The sequence below is a fragment of the Anarrhichthys ocellatus genome, unplaced genomic scaffold (assembly GCF_004355925.1).
Source record: "Anarrhichthys ocellatus isolate YVR2014 unplaced genomic scaffold, GSC_Weel_1.0 scaffold29, whole genome shotgun sequence".
NCBI classification, from domain to species: Eukaryota; Metazoa; Chordata; class Actinopteri; order Perciformes; family Anarhichadidae; genus Anarrhichthys; species Anarrhichthys ocellatus.
Window position 1 is genome coordinate 811,181 of NW_022280059.1, and position 19,731 is coordinate 830,911.

The following is a 19,731-nucleotide window of genomic DNA, read 5'->3' on the forward strand; positions in this document are numbered from 1 at the left end:
TCTCTCTCTCTCTCTCTCTCTCTCTCTCTCTCTCTCTCTCTCTCTCTACTCGCACGTCAGAGTACCTACTGTGAATAACCCTGTGTGTGTGGAAACTCTGAATGAGAGACATGTTATACCACTTACTGCAAAGCTACAAGTACGATATTGTGTGACTGCTGTAGTCGTGTTACACTACTTACCCGAAGCCCCATCATCATTTTAAATGTTTCTAAATAGCAATAATAACCCATTTAGTTATTAATGGAGTATCAGCGCCTACGCTCATCAAATAAAAAAAGAATAATTTGTCAAATACTAAGAAGTGCTTTGTGGACTGCTGTTTTGAAGCTTTGGTTCGGCACTTTGGACGGTCGCCATCTTGGATTTTGGCAGCCGCCATATTGGTTTTCTGCAACCAGTGAAGGGAAGTGACCATATTTGGACTGCGGAGGAGTGACGCCGTGGTAGAGACGCAGTATAAGGCTCTGGTAGCGACATGTCAATCACAAGGTAGCCCCGCCCCTAAAGCATACCCTGCTTTATGGTCTATTTGACTCTACATGGATCATAATTTACTAAATGAACATCATGCTGTATTGAAGAAGACTTGAAACTAGAGATTGAGACCATAAACTCATGGTCACAATGTTTACTGAGGGAATAAATCAAGAGAGAAGTAGAGTCATTTTCTCATAGACTTCTATACAATCAGACTTAGGGGAGGGTTGGGGTTAGTTGCAGAGGCTTCATGTAAAAGTTATGCCAGAGCTAAAGTGCACCTCCACAAAAACTCAACTCCGCCTCAGGGCAACTTATAGCGATATAACATGGAGACTACAACATGGAGCACTGAATGGTTTAGGGCCAAAATACATCTCTGATCTGCTGCCACCTTATGAACCATCCCGACCCCTTAGGTCATCGGGGACCGATCTACCTTCTGTTCCCAGAGTCAGAACTAAACATGGAGAAGCAGCGTTCAGTTTTCTGCTCCACATATCTGGAACAAAGTCCCAGAAAGCTGCAGGTCTGCTGAGACCCTCAGCTCCTTTAAATCAAGATTGAAGACTTTTCTGTTTGAACCAGATTCAAGGATATTAATCAATTTCCTGCATTTTACTACTGTATTTTATTTCTTACACTGCTTTTTAGTGTTTTAATGACTGTTTTTAATGTTTCAATGAATGTTCTTAATTGTTTTTAAATCTCCTTTTCTTTTGATGCTTTTAATGCTCAACTACGACTCAATTCCTGCGCCATGGATGAGATGATCCACTTCTGCCGGAGACATTACAGACAAAAATCTGAGGAAAACCCTTCAGTCTATGAGCCACTTGAGCACACGTTGATGCCTCTCTAGCCGGGTTAAAGTCAAACAGCAGATGAACTAAACGGTCGGTGGCCTCTAAGAGCAACATTACTCAAGGATGTGCCCTCGCTGCTTTTTCTTGTCGCTGGGGAACATCTGAATAGACTTTTGACCTTGTTTCTCCCTTTATTGCCTGTTGCTGGGAGAGCTGCCCTTCTACATTATCCCAATAAAAAACGGCCACGATAAGAACACCCTCCGTCCCCGTAACGCAGTCATTGGAGCTCCCAGGGGCCTGCCTACGAGAGGAGCTGAATCACTGATGAGGAGGCGCTGGAGTTTAATTCGAGGCCTGTTTGACCCAGATCGTACGAAGCCTGACTCAGCTTGATTGGAGAAGTAGAGTTAAATATAGTTTTACAGATGTTGGCTTCAGGAGGAATAATAAGGGGAGAAAAGAGTGAAAGATCAAGGCGGGGCGTCGGGCATGCACTTCTCTTCACCTGCAGTTCTATTTGAAAACGGGCTTGTGGGAAAAGCCTTCTGCTCCCGCTCTGCCCGCCCTCTTGTTCCTTTATTGTCTAATTACTCCCTTTTGCACGCAGGCACAACAACAACAACGCATACAACAATGGGATTGCAGCGCAGACACCCACGCGGGGGGCAACGCACCGCACACAAAAGCAACGCAGATAATGGCATTACACGTGCACACAAAAGGCGGAGCGGAGACCACGTTGGGTCACAAGTTTTGTCCGCCGGTAATCATGCACGTAGACCCACACACACACACACACACACACACACAGTCTCTTCTCTTCGGTTCTGCTCTGTATCTTGTCTTTCTCAGGGTCCCTGCTCCTGTTTCAAGGCCTCAATAATACAATTCCCCCCCCCCCCGGCCGCCCCTTTTGTTTGCCTGTCTGGAATTCGGCTCCTAGTCGAGGGGGCCTGGGCGAGGGACAAAACACACTTCACAGCATTAGATGGTGGCCCAATCGGCGTCCTGCACGCACACACACTTCACTTTTGTGCACATGCACGACATCGGAGGGCTGACTGCAGTTTTTCCCCGTTCTCAAAGTGACACCGGGGCTTTTGGACACGTGCAGCGGGGGCGGAGGAGTGCATTAAAAGGGTCCCGTGTGTTGCCATTACAGCCGTGAGGTCTGAAGATGTGAAACAGGACAACAGCATATTTTTCTTTTAGTGAGGTATTCCCGAAAAATCGCACTTGGGAGTCGGTGGACAAATTGGTTTTCTATTTATCATGCACCCTCTAATGTCTGCAGCTCTTTCGCTGCCTTCAGGTGTGTGTAGGACAGTCGGGATTTTCAGCTCTGCTTGTGAACGCCTCAACAGAAGACAATATAATCATTTTTACACACTAACTACGCTTTACTAGATAAATGTTACTGTGAGTAATAATAACAATTTAGGCAGATTTGTGTTTGATTTTGATGAAACGCCTGATGAAGGCTCTTCATGATGTGCATCAACCGTGTGGTTGACATAGTACACCTGCATATGCGTGGCTTTCACTCGATTTGAGGTTTGAAGACACTAAACAACCTACTGCACCCTACGTCACTTGGTCTGTTTCCTAATGTCCGCGTTGGAGCAGGCTGGCGCTTGGGCGGAGCAGCACTGGCTAACCTTACAGTCCCTATGTCCCTGACATGGTGTTAGGAGACATACTGTAGCGCTGCAGACGATGGAGAGTACAGCTGGGATTACAGTAGAGCTACTACTGCAACACAACGCCCGGGAAGAGAGGAGAGAGAAGTGGGATGCCGAGCTAGAGTAGAAGAAAATAAAGAGTTGATGAAGAGAAAATAGGATGGGAGGAGTGAGGAGAACAGAGAGAGAGAGAGAGAGAGAAATGGGGCATAAATCTACAATACAGACAGAATATAGACTCAGGCGTAACAGTGTGTAAAGAGACAGAGAGCGAGAGGGAGAGTTAGATTTACTGTGTGCTTCTATTGCAACCCAACTGTGAATATTACATCTTTTGAATATTAATGTTGTGCAAATGCAGATTATGTGCATTTCCATTAGGGTACACTGGAGCAAATAAACCAGTCTCCCATGAAAGACAAAGGTGCTGATTAATGTTGGACAAATACATGTCAGCTAGTGCTGCGCTTATTTCACGCTTTCATCCGAAGACAAAGAGCGCTTTCTTTCAAAAAGTAGGCTGTTTAAAAAAAAAAAGGTCCCGTCTCACGTGTAAATAGCTGCTCCAGAGTGACGCAGTGGTTTAAAGCCAGCGTCACTTAACCAGCAAACACGTCTCCGTTTCACGCCATCACATAACACGTTCATAAAAACAGCTTATCTTATATTTTAGCTTTTCTACTCAACGTTAGAGAATTAACTGGCAACTGTTTTGCTAATGGATTAATTGTTAGAGTTGATATCGAGAAGAACCGCCAAACATTTAATGTTCTAGCTGCTGCTTTTCCCGGATGTTTATCGTAATATTTTTGAGTTTGGGACTGTTGGTCATACCTTTACACAATAAAAGCAAGTAAAACATAATGAATTCACTCATAGGCAGCCAAGCCAGACTATTTTCTAACACATTTTAAACACAACAATGAATTGAGTAATCAAAAACAAATAAGAGTGAAATTGATGTGTCCAAATGATAGGTTATATAGAAAGTGAAAGCAGGATGTGCAGGGAGTGAGAGGCTGTGTGACAGACAGGCAGAGACAGAGAGACAGACAGGCAGAGAGACAGACAAACAGAGAGGCAGAGACAGACAGGCAGAGAGAGAGACAAACAGAGAGAGAGACAGACAGACAGACAGACAGACAGACAGACAGACAGAGACAGGGTCACCTGGCAGCATGTGCCGTGTCCTACACGGACTACGATAATGCTGACAGGACAGGACGCGACTGGCAGCGCTGCGCTATGCAGCACTGGACCGCTACCACTCTGCTGCAGCGCACACGCACACGCACACGCACACACACACACAGTATCAGCCTCGTTAAAAACCAAGGTCTTAGCTTAAAGATCTGAAGAGCTCATTCATGGTGTAATTAAGAAGGCATCTCACTGTTGGAACAGAGGGCGAATAAGGTGAACGAAGGTGTTAGCGTGATTTCTCTAACAAATTTTTTTTTCTTCTTTTCATTTAGTGTTGAAGTGAACAGTCAGAGCGTCAGAGTTCTATCTAGGCCAGGTGGACAACTATCACACAGAGCCAGCCACCATCAATAACACAACCCTGAGTTATCAATAGAGTCAAAGCACAGCCTGGACCGGTTAGCTAACCAGCAGAGCGTCCATCAATAGGCTGGCTGTGTGCGTGTGATGCAGCATCGACCTCCATGATGCAACAGTGTGTGTGTGTGTGTGTGTGTGTGTGTGTTGCGGTGACGGTGCTGATAAAGAAGACTCATAATCAGACAAGGCCACAGTTTGGTCAGCATCTGAACAAAGAGTGACCTGTACGAGCTGTGAGAACACAAACTACCCACCTGACTGAAACTATCTCCAAATGACAAAGAGCAAAGACGAACAAAGTATTCAGTACATGCCTTAAAAAGGTACGATTTAGAAAGCAATTAAACTAAGCTGACCACCAACTCATTGTTTGAGTCAGTTCTGAAGCTAAAATGCTAAACTTGTGCAAGTACCAGCTTCTAAACATAAGAGGATTTTCTCTTGTCACTGTTTTTGTTAACTGAAAAAAGTTAAATTCTGTGGATTTTGGACTGTTGGCCAGGAAAAATAATATATTTAAAGACCCCAGAAAATGTGAGGGGCTTCATTTTTATATACAAAACAATTATTGGATTGGACCAGACCCGTTGCACTTAACAACCAATATCATCACTTTATCCATTTCGTTATTTGTGTGATATTCTGGACGTTCGTGCCAAGTTAGAAGAAAAGTCCTCCAGGTGTTCCTGAGAGATCACGTTCACTGGAATGGACAACCCGAATAAAGATAATGCCTCCAGCGCAGAGGCCTAATAATCAGTAGATTTGAATCAATGATGGGAATTAAAGTTAGGTCAGCTGCAACAATGGGACGATATGTAAATGTCACTTTTATACTGGCCAAAATAATTGCGATCCATAATCATCAAAGTAGGGTTAAAACTCTTAAAATGGCACCAAGACACACTGGAATCACTTTACCTTACATTCATTTTGAAACAAATATTTTCAAACAATCAAACAATAAGCTATATCGCCCCATCCACCGCTTATCACCCCTAACTGTTTAAGGATGAAACTAATATGTGAACTAAGCTGAACATACGTTTGTGCAGCTTAGCATTAACAAACTGTGTAACGACGGTGTTGGGAACTACACCGCTGACGCTGCAAGTTTTACTCTTTTCTGCAACTATCAGAGAGGTCAACCTGCATTGACTGCATGAAAAAAACACCAATATTTACAGAGGTGAATATTCCACAAACTAAGCCAGATGAGAAAACACTTCAACTGTAACCGCTTTAACGCAGAATGCCGGCCTGAAGCGGTTTCTCACTCATTTTCGTTTTAATAGTTCGCTCTCAATTAACACATGCGCGCGCGCGCGACACACACACACACACACACACACACACACACACACACACACACACAGCGGGCCAAGTTCAGACGGGAGAGCTTAATCTCATTAGAGCCATGAGTGCAACACGTGTCGTTAATACATGACCTTAAACGAGCACACAGTGACGTACATCACTCAGAGTATTTGTCCTCGTTAGTCCCAGTGGACTGTGTGGACAATGATGGTTACCTCAACCTGAAGTCAGTGGCCCTCAATCACTGAACTCTATTTGGGACAGGCGGGAAATAAATATATTATTTAAACCAGCACGACTATTATTTGTAGAAAAATTAGGCCATTGAGTAACATATCAATGTTGCTATGATTGACTATGCATCATCAATCATCATCAATTGACGACAGTTTTTTACAGCACCCGGCGTAACGACGCAACTGCTCGCTTTAACCGCTTTATGCTTATTCTGGCACAGCCAAAAGGAAAAGGGGTGAAGACTACAGAGAGAAGTGTCGGGACACTTTTATTTTGTAGACAGAAAAACAAGCATACACAACGACAGGGGAGACAATATTGTTTGTGTTAAAGACAGTGCGCAATGAACTTCACGTGACAATGTTCATAACTTGGATTCATATATGAAAGATATCGAGGAACGGACAAACATTCTGACTTTATGATCGTTTTAAAAAGGCAGGGAGTCACCACCGATAAATCTGAATGAAATTATATTTAGTGTTCATGGTTTCTGAATCTGACAAAAGTTACCCGGTGTCTAATTGAGAGCTGCGTTTATTTGACAAAACGTGTACCCACACCCGGAGAGCAAAAGGGACTCTGCGTCCCATCGGCTTTTAGAAGTTTTTTGGTAGCATGTACCGGCCAAAGAATCAATGCTTCAGCATCTTATTGAAATGAGTGAAGTAAAAAAGAAAAAAGGCATTTTTCCCGCACAACAACCAAGTCTGTTGTCTCAACAATAAACAAATCATCTGAACTGACGCAGAGTTTATTCTGCTCCTGACCTGCAGCGGCTTCCCCGACACTAAGTTTCACATGACGACCAAAAGGTCAAAGTTCAGATGACTTCTGCATACAAGGATCATCCGAGAGTTAGGGCCCGAGGCAAAACAACAACATGCGGAGACGCTGCTGAGCTGCTAGTGACGCGAATGCAACGTGAATGCAACGCGAATGCAACGCGATGCAATGCAGACACAAGACTGACTGACTGTTAAATCATGTTACATGACACATAAACAGTAAATAATACATCATAACTACAACAACCATCCATCTGTATGTGTGTTTAATAGTTCTGTGACGGCAGCATGAACTCCTCTACTTGATCCGTCTTTACACACAAAGGTCCACACTCACCTTCTGTAGGCTGGTTGGGTTGAGTTGTGTTTTATCGATGATCTTTATTGCAACCTGAGAGGAAACGACAGAACAAGAAACGTCTCATTTGTTGCAACAAACCCGGTCGAACTCAATCGCAACAAAAATGTAATAATAAAGTGGTGTGAATTTATGGTACCGGAATGCATTTCACTGTTCAAAAGGTTTACATTTTTATTTTATTTACTGTATGTTAAAGCAACAATTATTTTGTTATCAATTAATTTGCAGAAAATTTTCTCAATTATATATATCTTTTTAAATGATCAGAAAATACCTTTAAATTTCAGCTTCAATTGCATTAATTATGAACTAATTCAATTTCCCAACGTCTCTATCAGACCGCAGCTACTGAACGATGTGCTCTGGACGAGATCATCTGGAATTCAAAATGCACAGTGTTTCACAGTGTGTGGAGCAAACAGAAGCAGAAATCCACTAAACAAACCGACAGAGCTTCATAAGAGGCTTAACATGTGGCGGCCGCCGGTATACGACCGTCTTCTGCTTTATATGGGAGGACAACTACAGCTCTCACATGATCCAGTTTCTGCTGAGACTGATCAACTGATGTAACCGAGGAGAAGGAAGGTATTGAAACACTGACTGTGAGACGAGGTGGTTTAGTCTGGCTGTACAGTGAAAGCTAACAGAAGGGTGCTCTGAGTTCGCTGGAACAGTCCTTTAAAACTTCCATCTGTGGGCTGAGTCACAGGGTGCTGTTCTGATCTGCTGTTTGTTTACCCAGGAGTCTTCTTCAACTCTTCAGCCTTCCTGTCTCTCTGAAACTCACCTCTCTGCCGGTCAGTATGTGTCGCGCCAGTTTGACCTTGGCGAAGTTGCCCTTGCCGATGGTTTTGAGCAGCCGGTAGTTTCCGATGTGCGGCTGCTCGTCCGAGCACAAGGCGATGGAGTTGCGGCATCGGGCTCCGAGCGAGCGGCTCGACCAGCCGGTGCCCTTCTCTGAGCGGCTGGCCGACAGGGAGGTATGCTGGGAGAGAGAGAGGGAGAGAGAGAGAGAGAGAGAGATGAGCCGGCAGCATAACTGAGACTTTGGAAGTTCGCCATCACTGTTGCATTCAGGGCTCAAATAAATAATCCGTATCATTGGTATCTGAAGAGTTAACATATAAACAGATGATAGAGAGGTATAACCTCCACGTAGTCATTTAGCATCAAAGCGACCAACGAACACCATGTGACCTCGACTGTACTGCTGATGTCATGTGACTGCAGCCTGGTACCAGACACCCAGAGGTGGAAAGAGAGAGTAACCGGGAGGGGGGGGGAGGGGGGACCTATGAATCTCATCTGACCCCTCTAAGTTCACATTCCTCGCAGTCGTGCACGTTGCTGTGTCGGTACGGTGCGAGGTGACGGCGGCACATCGAGCTGCCCTGAACGCCCCGTCGCTCAGCGGACACACACATGGCGGGGTCCGAGTTTCAAAACTTTGGAGGACGATAGCGAAAAATCTGAGATGTGACAGTCAAAATGTACACAGGCCTCGATATCTTCTATCAGGCACACCGACACTTTATCCGCTTAAAAAGGAACAAGATGAGTAAAAAGAATTTGCAAAATCCCCCAAAAATACTAGATTAAGGTAGAAAGGACAAAAAGTATACCCTGCAGTCAAGTTACAATATGTTGAAATTCACCAAACTACTTTAATGCAAAATCTGCTTATGAAATAATATAATAAATATACTCACTGACTTAATTATTCTTCTGAACAAAATGTCACATGAATTACCTGTATATTAAAGTTATATAAATGATGAATGACTTTGCATTTCCTCGCTCTAGCTCTGTGAGTTATTGTTTATTTATTGTTGAGGTTGTCTTTCTGTATTCTGTTTTCATGTGGCTGTGAAACATCCTCGAGTGGAACAAAGATAATCGTGAACTTTGAATAAAAGTTAAGAAAATGATGTGCAGCAACATGATTAGCAGATAAATATTGTGTTTCTGTGTTTCACATCACAAAAGCAAGTTTCCCTTTGAGCCCCAGAAAAGACATGTCCAATAATAGATAATATACAATATTTATAATAATATAATGCAGTGACTTCTTTCCTCCATCCCTTCACTCCACACTCAGCCTGACCCGACCTGAACCCTGTAGGTCAGGCGAGGTTCTGAGGTGTCGCCGCATAAACGTCAACCGCTAATCCTCCATCTGCTCTCCTCCGAGCACCGAGCGGAAACGGAAACATCCCACGGAAGCAAACTAGCCTGAACTTCTCATCTGTTAGTGGAGCTGACACGAGGAACAAGGGAATAAGAAAGAACAAGGGGCTCCTTTTAAATGGTGTTTTTAAACCATCTTGTTTGCCAACTTCCACCTTCTTTCACCAGATTAATCTGAGAAACGACAGACTGCAAATGCAGATCCCACTGATTGCAGAAAAAATGTTTTTTTACTCAGATTTTATGCATGTAGTGTTCTTCATACTATAAATGTTTTGCTCAAATTTGATTTAAAAATATAATGGCCTTGCTAACTGTATTGCAATACATCGCCTTGCTATTGCATGGAAACCCCTGTATCGTGATGCATATGCGTATCTTCCTCTTGCCAATAAAATACACAAAGCTCAGGGTCTTAAACGCATCATCCCGCCTCACTCTTCCCCTCCACTCTTGATCCTTCAACCCAGGAAACCAGTACAGACACAAAGCCAGTGGTGGGGTGACGGGTCATGGAGGGATTAGGCCTCTCGGACAGATTTAACAGAAATAATGTAGTATGGACGTTTTCATGGGAGAAAAGGCAAATGTAGAGCCCCAAGAGAAACTCATGACAAGCCCTCAGCACAATGACTTTCTATTTCCACACTATGAGAACGACTCTCTCTCTCTCACACACACAGACAGATCAGAAATCAGATGAAACCAGATCACCTTGAAATGCACCCAATGTGGTAAACACAGCGGTGAGATCACAAGATCAACAGATTTCCCAGCACACACGCACGCACACACACACACACACACACACGGGAAAGAGCACGGCTCAGGCCTTTAACACCAACACTACTGACACACTGCCACTGACATTGATGCTACTAATATTAAAACTCACAGAGCAACATAATAAAAGAAGCAAGGTAACCACTTCTACAAAACTCATGTGTGTAGGTTCAGTGGGAGGTATCAAGGCTTTTAAAGGTGTTTTTAGGGATTATAGCAGAACGTTACATTTCTAATTTATTCCGCCACATTCATTTTCATCTTCACCCCCCCCCCCCATTTATTCACCCCGTCTTCTTCTCTCCACTGGCTCATCCCCCCAGACAAATCAATTTGCCTCCCTTCCCTCTATCCTCCTCTCCGCGGCGGAGTCCGCCTTCTCTTTTGTCTCGCGCCGCTATCTTCATTTTCGGGGGGCCTTCACATCAATTTGAGCTCCATGCCGCCCTCCATCACCCATCCCCCAACCTTCATACTTTTTTTTTTCCCAAGGAGCGCGGTCTGTCAACCCCCCCCCTTCTGATTACCACGTGGTTTTATTCAGTAGGAGGCCTCTGTGTGTGTGATGGGGTCTCCACTGGCAGCGGACTGGAGGGCCAGCAGTATTTTGGGTGGGGGTGAAAGTCCTCCACATCAGTACACATGTAGGGTGACATTTGGTATAGAAGATGGATGGAGGGCCGGTTGGGTGACTAGGTGTGTGTGTGTGTGTGTGTGTGTGTGTGTGTGTGTGTGTGATTTGCACATTCAGCAAATGAGCTGCACCTCACAAACTGGAAGGAATCGGTTCTTTGTGACGATGTCCTGCATCAGCATCTCACAACTCGCTCCACTCCGTCAGTCCTGAGTTCTTTGTTCCCAGTCTGCTGCTGGCGAACACATCCAACAGTTTAACATCACCGTTGTTTCTAACACTGGTTGCCATTTGAACTGCGTTACTTCTCAATCTAATGTAAATTTTTGGACACATTTAATTTTTTAAGCTGTTTTATAAAAGTCCTGCTCCCATTTTGAATTCTGGGCTGCGGGATTATGGTAAAGAAAATGAAAATCCTGATAGATCAAAGAAGCTAAATGATCCATTTCATCATAATCCATTAAAAACATTACACGTTACACGCTCATACCACTTTTTCATCAAGTGTCCACTTCAGTGGAAAGACGATAAATTTCTGTCACAGTTGAAAGGTTCTCCAACCTGTTCAAATCTTTCAGAAACGGCCAAAAACTGTGAAAAGATTAAGCCGGGGTTGTTGTTTAAACGTGTACTGAATGTCCAAGACACGTACTCCCAGTTGCCAGTTTATTAGGTACACCTGGTTAAAACTAATGCAGTCCGTCCTGCAATAAATCCGACCTTCATGGAGGTTTTAATGATCAGTCTGGAACTGTCGTAGACTCTATTTTGGAGGCTGCAGTTTGTGGTGCAGTTGAATTACATTGCACTATAGTGAGAGGTGTGTCTGTTATATAGCTTTACCTCTGTGATGTAACTGGGACTGAGCTGCCCTCACTTCAACATGAACCAACAAATTGCTAAAATATCTGCATGCAAATCAAATTGTTTTTCTGATGAGATGAGATAACGGCTGCACTTGTCTGCAGGGTGTTGATCGTGATCATGGGTGACCAAAACAGACACAGATCTGTACTTCTGCTGATATTTCAGACCACAAGCAAACCACAAGTGACGTTTCCCTTCAAAATAAGAGCCCTAAATATGAGTTTCTGCCAATTTCGAAATCTTGTTTCAACACTGAAGCTCAGGCAGTCGCTGCTTCATGTGGCACGAAGTTCCTCAAAGCAGATTGTACAAAAAAAAGAAAAGAAAAACAGAAATTGAAGCTTAAAATGTGCTACAGATGGATTCTACTCTTCAACTCTCAGTAAACGTGAGCACAACATCTGGTCCAAGAATCATATTTCAATCTTCTTTCAAATACATCAAATATTATGTCCCACTCTTTTCAATGTGGATCTTCAGCACGCTGATCACATCTAATATGTGAACTAAGAAAAATGTAATCCCTTGAGGCGCATCACAGAGATATCATGAGTTATCATGAGGATTTCAATAAAAAGTCATTTTGTGAAAAAAAGTCTTTATTGTGTATCTAAATGTTAATCCTAATAGTTAAGAATAACAGTTAAAGAATTATATGTTCTCTCAGTCATTTGTGATGGACCAGTACAGGTGGGCGAGTCCAGACCGGTTAGGCCCGCCCACAACGTTAGAGCTATGTATCAGGGGATAAGACGATCACGACAAAACAATAAGTGTTATTTAATGGCATGCATGTCTGACATTCCACCATCTATTCTACAGACAAGCTGTGCTGGTCTGTGTGGGTGTATACCACGGAATACAAATGCAAATGAATGCATGAATGGAAACTTTGACTGAAACTTTGTACTTCACACATATGATTTGATAAACTTAAAATAAGCTTCAGTAGTTTGCTTGTTCTTTGTTTCTTCACAGGCTGCTTCTCTGTCATATGTGATCGTTTTCATGCTACATTTATCGTATCACTAACAGTCATTGTATCCATTGTAGGTTTGTTTTTAATGTATGAATTATTGCTGGTTCTGCTACTTTACTCAGAAATATCTCTGCAGGCAAATGTGCTTTTCTCTTTCTCGCTGTTTTCGTGTCTATAAATGACGGAGGGGGCGGGGCCAACGCAACACCAAGACTCGCGGCGTGACAAGCATGTTCCCAAACAATAGGCCACGCCCTGAGGGAGGCGCCCTGCTGCTGCAGCCTGGATGTACTGTATAGCAGCGGTCCCCAACCACCGGGCCGCGGACCGGTACCGGGCCATGGGTCATTTGGTACCGGGCCGCACAGAAAGAATAAATATTATATTATTTCCGTTTTATTGATTATCAGAGTCTGAAAGAAGTTTTATTTTGAAAAATTACCAGATTCTCTCCCAATTTCATCTGCCTGTCTCTTGACATGTCAAGACGCTTGTCTCGGTCACGTGATACGTTACCTCAAAAATTAAGCCCACAAGCTTAATTTTGAAAATGATTCAAAAACTTTTGGAGAGCTTCTTTGCAAAGGGTGAAAGGCCACTAAGGAGTCAGAAGAAGAGCTACAACTTCCAAGAAAAAGAAAGCTGAATTTAACAGACAATATCAGGAGTCTGATTAAATATCAGGAGTAATTCTGACGCGCCAAGCACGCTCTGCAGTATGTGTGTCGACAGAGGAAGATCAGCTGCTGGAGATTGCAAATGACGGTGGCCTTAAAAGTATGTTTGAGGCTGCGGACCGCTGCTGTATAGGTCTGAGTGTGTGTGTGTTGGTGGAGAGGAATTGAGATAAAGACAGGATGTGTGACGTCGGTCCTCAGCAGAGGAATGGCGTAACCTTGAGCCATCCTCCCCCTCTATACACACACACACACACACACACACACACACACACACACACACACACACACACCGGTTTCCTCTTCCTCTCCCTCTCTCGAGCAGCTGCGGCTCTCGTGGCCTCGGACTGGCGTGTCCTAACACACACACACACACACACAGATCCTCCATCACGCTGCACAGCAGACGCACCGTCTCCACCACACAACGAAGAGATAACACCGTTGACAATTAAAACAAAAAGGACAAGTGGATAATTCAGAGGCTCAGTTATCTCAATAACATGTTACGTCAATGTCATGAGTTCAACACACATCTGTCCGATGTCTGTCTGCGGCAACGCGCTGAGCATTTTAACAGAAAACAAAAAGGGAACTAGTTGCTCTCAACATTCAACGGCTTAACACGTCATTAAAATATCTCATATACTGAATAGACATGACGCACACTCAGTCTGAACTTCTCGCATCTCCATCGTCCATCGACAGCGTGTCACTTCCTGTCTCAGAGACGGAGGTGTCAAGAGGAGTGACAGCGGGAGTGTCGCATGTTGCGCCGCTGCAGCCTGCGAGAGTTCCCTGTCGGGGCCCCACGAGGAAGAGGGAGCCGCCGGAAACAACACGTCAAGTAACGGTGACAGACGGGCCGTGATCGGAACTTTTGTCCACAATGCACTTCAGTCCAGATAACAGATCCTTACAGCCACAGTGCTGAGTGTGTAGGCACTATGAGAGTCTTCAGTAATGTGCACTGGCTTTTACCATTCCAGTCATCCTTTGTGAATAAAGTAAGAAGTCTGAAGTCAATTCTGAACCTAAATATAATATGAATATGCAAGCAACTATTTTCCAGGATAGCTCAAGAGAACACAAAAAATGCTCAAGTGATCACCACCGTCACACAGAAACGTGGCTGCTTGAGGGCATGTATTCTGTCTTATACATACTATTGTATTATTGATTTCTGCTTTAAGAAAGCCATCGCAGGAAATAAGCATCTGCAGAGGGTATTTGTTCAGGAATATTTTTGTAGCACTTTCTGCTCTGGTAGAAAACCAAAAAGGTGAAGAGTGGCAGGAAATGGGGAAGCAAAAAAACAACATCATGACGAATAGAAGAAACGTCAGGCCGGATCGAAATGCCTTTGAATTTTCAGAATAATGAACGACGGAAAAGCAGCTAATAGGGTTGATTTAGAGGGAGTGACACGCTGTTGCACAAACCAAAGTCAAACCGTTTATTCACCGTTTGCAGCGAACACGAGCTTCCATCCGCCCTTCTCCTTAACAATGTGAACGACCGATATTAAACTAAACATCACCGACGTTTCTTAATCCCAAACTACTGATGCTGCTTCTGTTTTCAATTACAGAAGATTTGTGGACGACTGAAGCGACGCAGCGGCTGACGGACATTCTTCAGCTTCTGCCAGACTCGTTCAGCTGCCGACCGATAACCATCAAATCGTGAGTCAGAGCCGTTTGGCTGCAGGCCTAACTCACCGACATGTACTATATGCCTCTCCCCAGGGCAGGCCAATTGTGTTGCTCTTCACTCTTTTCATGGCTTTGGAAAGGTTTTCTTGGGCCCTCGGGTCATGAAACTTCACTTCATGTGAAAACATGATAATTACCACGGTTGGTGTCCGGTTTTTCATGACAATCGTGGAGGTTTTTCTCAGCACGTTAATGCAGTCATTAGGACTTAATTCTCCATTAAATCAACTTGAATGTGAGAACTTAAGAGGCCATCAGACTGTAAGTCAGGCTATACAACCTATTTGAAACGTATCTTCAGATGACCTTGTCTTTATTTAAGTGGTAATACACAGCATGTGCTATGTGAACAGTAAATGAATGAACCACAGCACGGTGCTCACTTTGTTGAGTCTATTAAACTCTTATAGTGGAACATCTCGGTGTGCAATTTAGCAGAAAACAAAAGCCGTCACGATTTTCGCAATATGAAAATATGATTGGCATCATGAGCCGGGAGGACACAACGTGGAGGAGGACGACTACCAGACATCGTGGGTCAAAGTCTCCCTCCCTCTGGCTCCAGTATGCAAAGTGGAACTGGATTCCTCGGCGCAGGCCCGCGAACACACACACACACACACACACACACACACACACACACACACACACACAAAGTTGCTTTCTGTGTCCCCTCTGGAGAAGTGCCACATTACTCAGCGTATCATTCGCTGCGGGGCTGTGATCACCAGACCGGGCTGAGCTGAGGGTCAGATTTATTCCGTTCGGATCAACAGCAGCGGTGGATTAGAGAGCTGAGTCACTCGTTGGCTAGACGACGCTTTCTCTCTCCGTCTCTGCACAGACGGATTCTTCTCTCTGGAACGATCTGTGCTGTAAACCCCGGCCTCACTGGGCGCTCCGAGATACGTTTTTTTAGTGCAAAAAGAGCCAGGATGTTCTTTTATATCACAAATAAGAAAATGATATCTGATTTTTGGCCAACGTTTCCACCAGTAATGATAACACTGTACTCACCACAATTAACTGCTGTGATGACATCGGGGCAACATTCCCAAAATGACGACTGACGGGGGCAAGAAACGCACAGTCAGCAATCAGCTTATTTATCCCAGCACTACAAAAATGAAGTTGTTTGAAATCAAAATTTCCCTTCAAAGATTTTTCTCTTTTCATGTCTTTTTATTGTAACGTTAAGGAATAATTCCCATGATTCGGCCAATTTAGTATCATATAAAAACAACAACAATGACGATAATAAGAGTAATAAAGTAAAGTCTCCCTGAGTCTAGTCGCCCCTGACACAGGTTTTTATACTTTTACTGGATTTTTACTCTCACTCCGCTCTCTCTGCTCTGTAAGTCATCTCCGTACCTGTAAAACCAGTTTCGACATATTCATAAAGTCGGTTGAATCCTCTCGTTCATTTCACTGCATAATAAATATACTCTAAACCTTCAGCCACTCCCTCCTCTACCATTCTCCACGCTCAGTCTTTGCCTCTGCCCAGTCAGCCACTTCAGTCTGACCCAACCTCTCACCATAATTATTTAAGGTTTGGCTGATTGAGATCACAAGTCTGTCTGCCGCAGGAAGCTATTAAGACGTCACCGCTAGAGGAAGTCCTGACACAGCAGTCGACAGCGTCTACGATGCACTACCGCCTCTCTGCCATCGCCCCCTCGATGAAGCACATTCTAACTCAAAATGCTCCGCGTCTAAAGGACTCTGCAGAGCTTCGGCCTACAGCAGCTAATGGACAGAAACAGTGAGGGCAAGAACATTACCACACACACACACACACACACACACACACACACACACACACACACACACACACACACACACACACACAGACCACAACATTATACTGTCTGTATCACATTAAGCTCAGACTTAACAACATGAAACAAGGCCCTGCAGCCACTGTGGTTGTCCGCTGCGCTGCTCTGTCTGGTTAGAGGCACGGGTCATTACGGTACCCGGGCGAGCTGCTGTCGGCGTCATAAAGAAGTGCCAAGTCTACGCTGGCCGGACGCTGGCTGCCTTGCGGCGTGAGGCGAGGTTTCTCCAGGGGGCACTGCAGACCTGAGGCTGCATTAGATGGTGGGACGTAACTATGTTATGTGGGCTGCTAGAGGGCGGAGGGCTGATGGTGTTATGGGCGTTTGTACTGTGAAGGTGGGGGGACTCTAGGGGCAAAGCTTAGGGACTGTTATGGGTTCTGGGAAAGTGTGTTATGTGTGTATATTGTATGGTAGCACTGGTCGGACTATTGAACATGTTATTCTTTTGACGTTAAAACCTGGAGATCTGTATTTCGGAGTGCAACGTTAACATGAGTGAACCAGGCGGCACCATCCAGCTTTGAGAAGTGAAGCAGATGCGAAAGTGTCTTAAAACTTGCATTCTCTCTACTGACCAGCAGGGGGCGACTCCTCTGGTTGCAAAAAGAAGTCTGGTTGTATAGAAGTCTATGAAAAAATGACTGCTTCTCACTTGATTTATTCCCTCAGTAAACATTGTGAACATGAGTTTATGGTCTCAATCTCTAGTTTCAAGTCTTCATAAATACAGCATGATGTTCATTTAGTAACTTATGGTCCATTTAGAGTCAAATAGACTATAAAGCAGGGTATGCTTTAGGGCAAGCTTACTGTGATTGACAGGTCGCTACCAGAGCCGTATACTCTACGTCACTCCGCTGCAGTCCAAATGTGGTCACTTCAGTTCACTGGTTGCAAAAAGCCAAGATGGCGACGGCCATAACGGCGAACTCAAGGCTTCCAAACTTCAGTCCACAAACTAATGTGTGATGTCACAATGACTACTTACATACAGTCTTATTGTAAACTGTCTCGCCAGGCGAGATGCAGCGGATGCCCCATAATTGTGACATAAATAAAAAACGCATGTAATAATCTTCATCCTAGCTTCACAGAGCTGCCGAGCGGACAACATCACGCTGCAGACGCAAACACACTAAAGAGAACGGGACGAGCAGATGCTGTGTCTGCATGGGCAGTAGCTCAGAGAGACACGGGATGGTAAGCCGACACCTGAAGAGCCACCTTACACTATGGACACAATGAGCCGACTGTGTGCGCCGTGACTGCGAGCCTCAATGTCCCTTTATACCCGCCAGACGGTTTGTTTTTGTGATTGTGTGTATCTGTGTGTGTGTGTGTGTGTGAGAGAGTGTGTGAGGCAGTTAACAGGGGCTCTGTGAACAGCGTCATTCTTCACATGGTAGCCTGATCTCCAGTAAACGCCACCTGTTCGGCACCGGTCTCCGACCAGCCTCTTAACTAGAATTACATAATAGCTGGCAGGAAAACCATTTGTGCAGATAGAAATCCGCCAGTTACGTTTGTACCAAATGCCCAGAACGTTTAATTAATTATTAAGTGTTTATCCGACACACTGAGATTTGGCCTCTTTACCCTGCATCCAAAGCTGTGGTCCTTTGTTTTGAACCTTCACAAGGCCAATCCTGATTTTCATTTAATTTGGCTGGCTTACTGAGACATGTTAGAAACTGGACCGCTGAAATACTTTTTCTTACACAAAGACACAGACATACAGTATATAGAGCTGCTTAAACTTTAGACAAATGTACGTGTTATTTGGAAGAATTAAAGACCTAGTAGGTAGTTGACCAGCAAGCACACAAATACAAATGAAAAAAAGAGAGCCACCTACAGAAGGTCATCTACATTCACTCCGAGGAAGAAGACGACTGAGTGATGGGAAGCGATTTTGGGAAAAGTGCAATGCATAAAAAAAGGAGAGAATCTAAGACGGTATTTAAGACAGTAATACCAATCTGAGCTGGGAAAGTAAACACTTACATTTCCCTAAAAACCTGCCCCTGCTGTGCTGTTGAGCAAGCCATTTACAGGGAGGCCCGCTAAATCTCTTAAGCTCTTTTCCCAGCACTGCCCCGCGTCACTTTCAGACTTTTACGGTGGAATCTGCTCAGCGCGACCTCCGTTTGCCCACTGAGCACAGCCCCTTGCTCACGGGCACCTCGGCAGTAGCTGTTACTGCTAAAATAGAAGGTAACTCAGTCACTTTTCTGGAGGATTAAAGGCAGGACCTTTCCCTACTACTGACCCACTTCTCTGACCTTTGGGCTACTGTCACACCCAAAACGCCAAAAAACACCTTGGGGTTGGGTTCAGCCAGTGAACAACGCAGCGCACGTCAAGCGAGGCGCCATGTAGGTCTTCTGATATCTACCGGCCTCATTTTATACCAATCAAGCACGGTTCACTTGGCCTCAGCGAACTAGATGATTAAAAGCCCTGAGGCTGTTTTACATGTGGTGTGTATGTGGGGGTGAAAGCAATGCCATCGCGTGGGGGCCCCGGAGGTGGACGCCATCTTTTTCACAAGTCAGGATAGCGAGCTCATGAATTTTTTGGCTCATCCAGAGGGGTGGAAACACAAAAGCCTCGCTCTGCCCCACGGTGATACACTGAAAGACTTCTTTCTTTTCTCAAGAGCATACAGCTGTACATGTGCACACAAGCACTCACCCACACCTTAAACACAACTTCCTCTTTTCTCTCACTCACTCACTCACTCACTCACTCACACACACACACACACACACACACACACACACACACACACACACACAC

General features: G+C 44.5%; 1 protein-coding gene across 7 annotated transcripts in view; it reads right to left on the reverse strand.

The window, feature by feature from the left end:
* mark4b (MAP/microtubule affinity-regulating kinase 4b) overlaps nt 1–19,731 on the reverse strand; it is a 48,131-nt gene that overhangs the window by 24,310 nt on the left and 4,090 nt on the right. For all 7 annotated transcript variants that reach the window (XM_031863447.1, XM_031863450.1, XM_031863448.1 and 4 more), the window contains exons 2-3: nt 8,028–8,225; nt 7,214–7,267 (exon numbers count right to left, since the gene is read on the reverse strand). In XM_031863447.1, the coding sequence (XP_031719307.1) occupies nt 7,214–7,267; nt 8,028–8,225 (252 nt within the window). The remainder of the gene's footprint in view (nt 1–7,213; nt 7,268–8,027; nt 8,226–19,731) is intronic.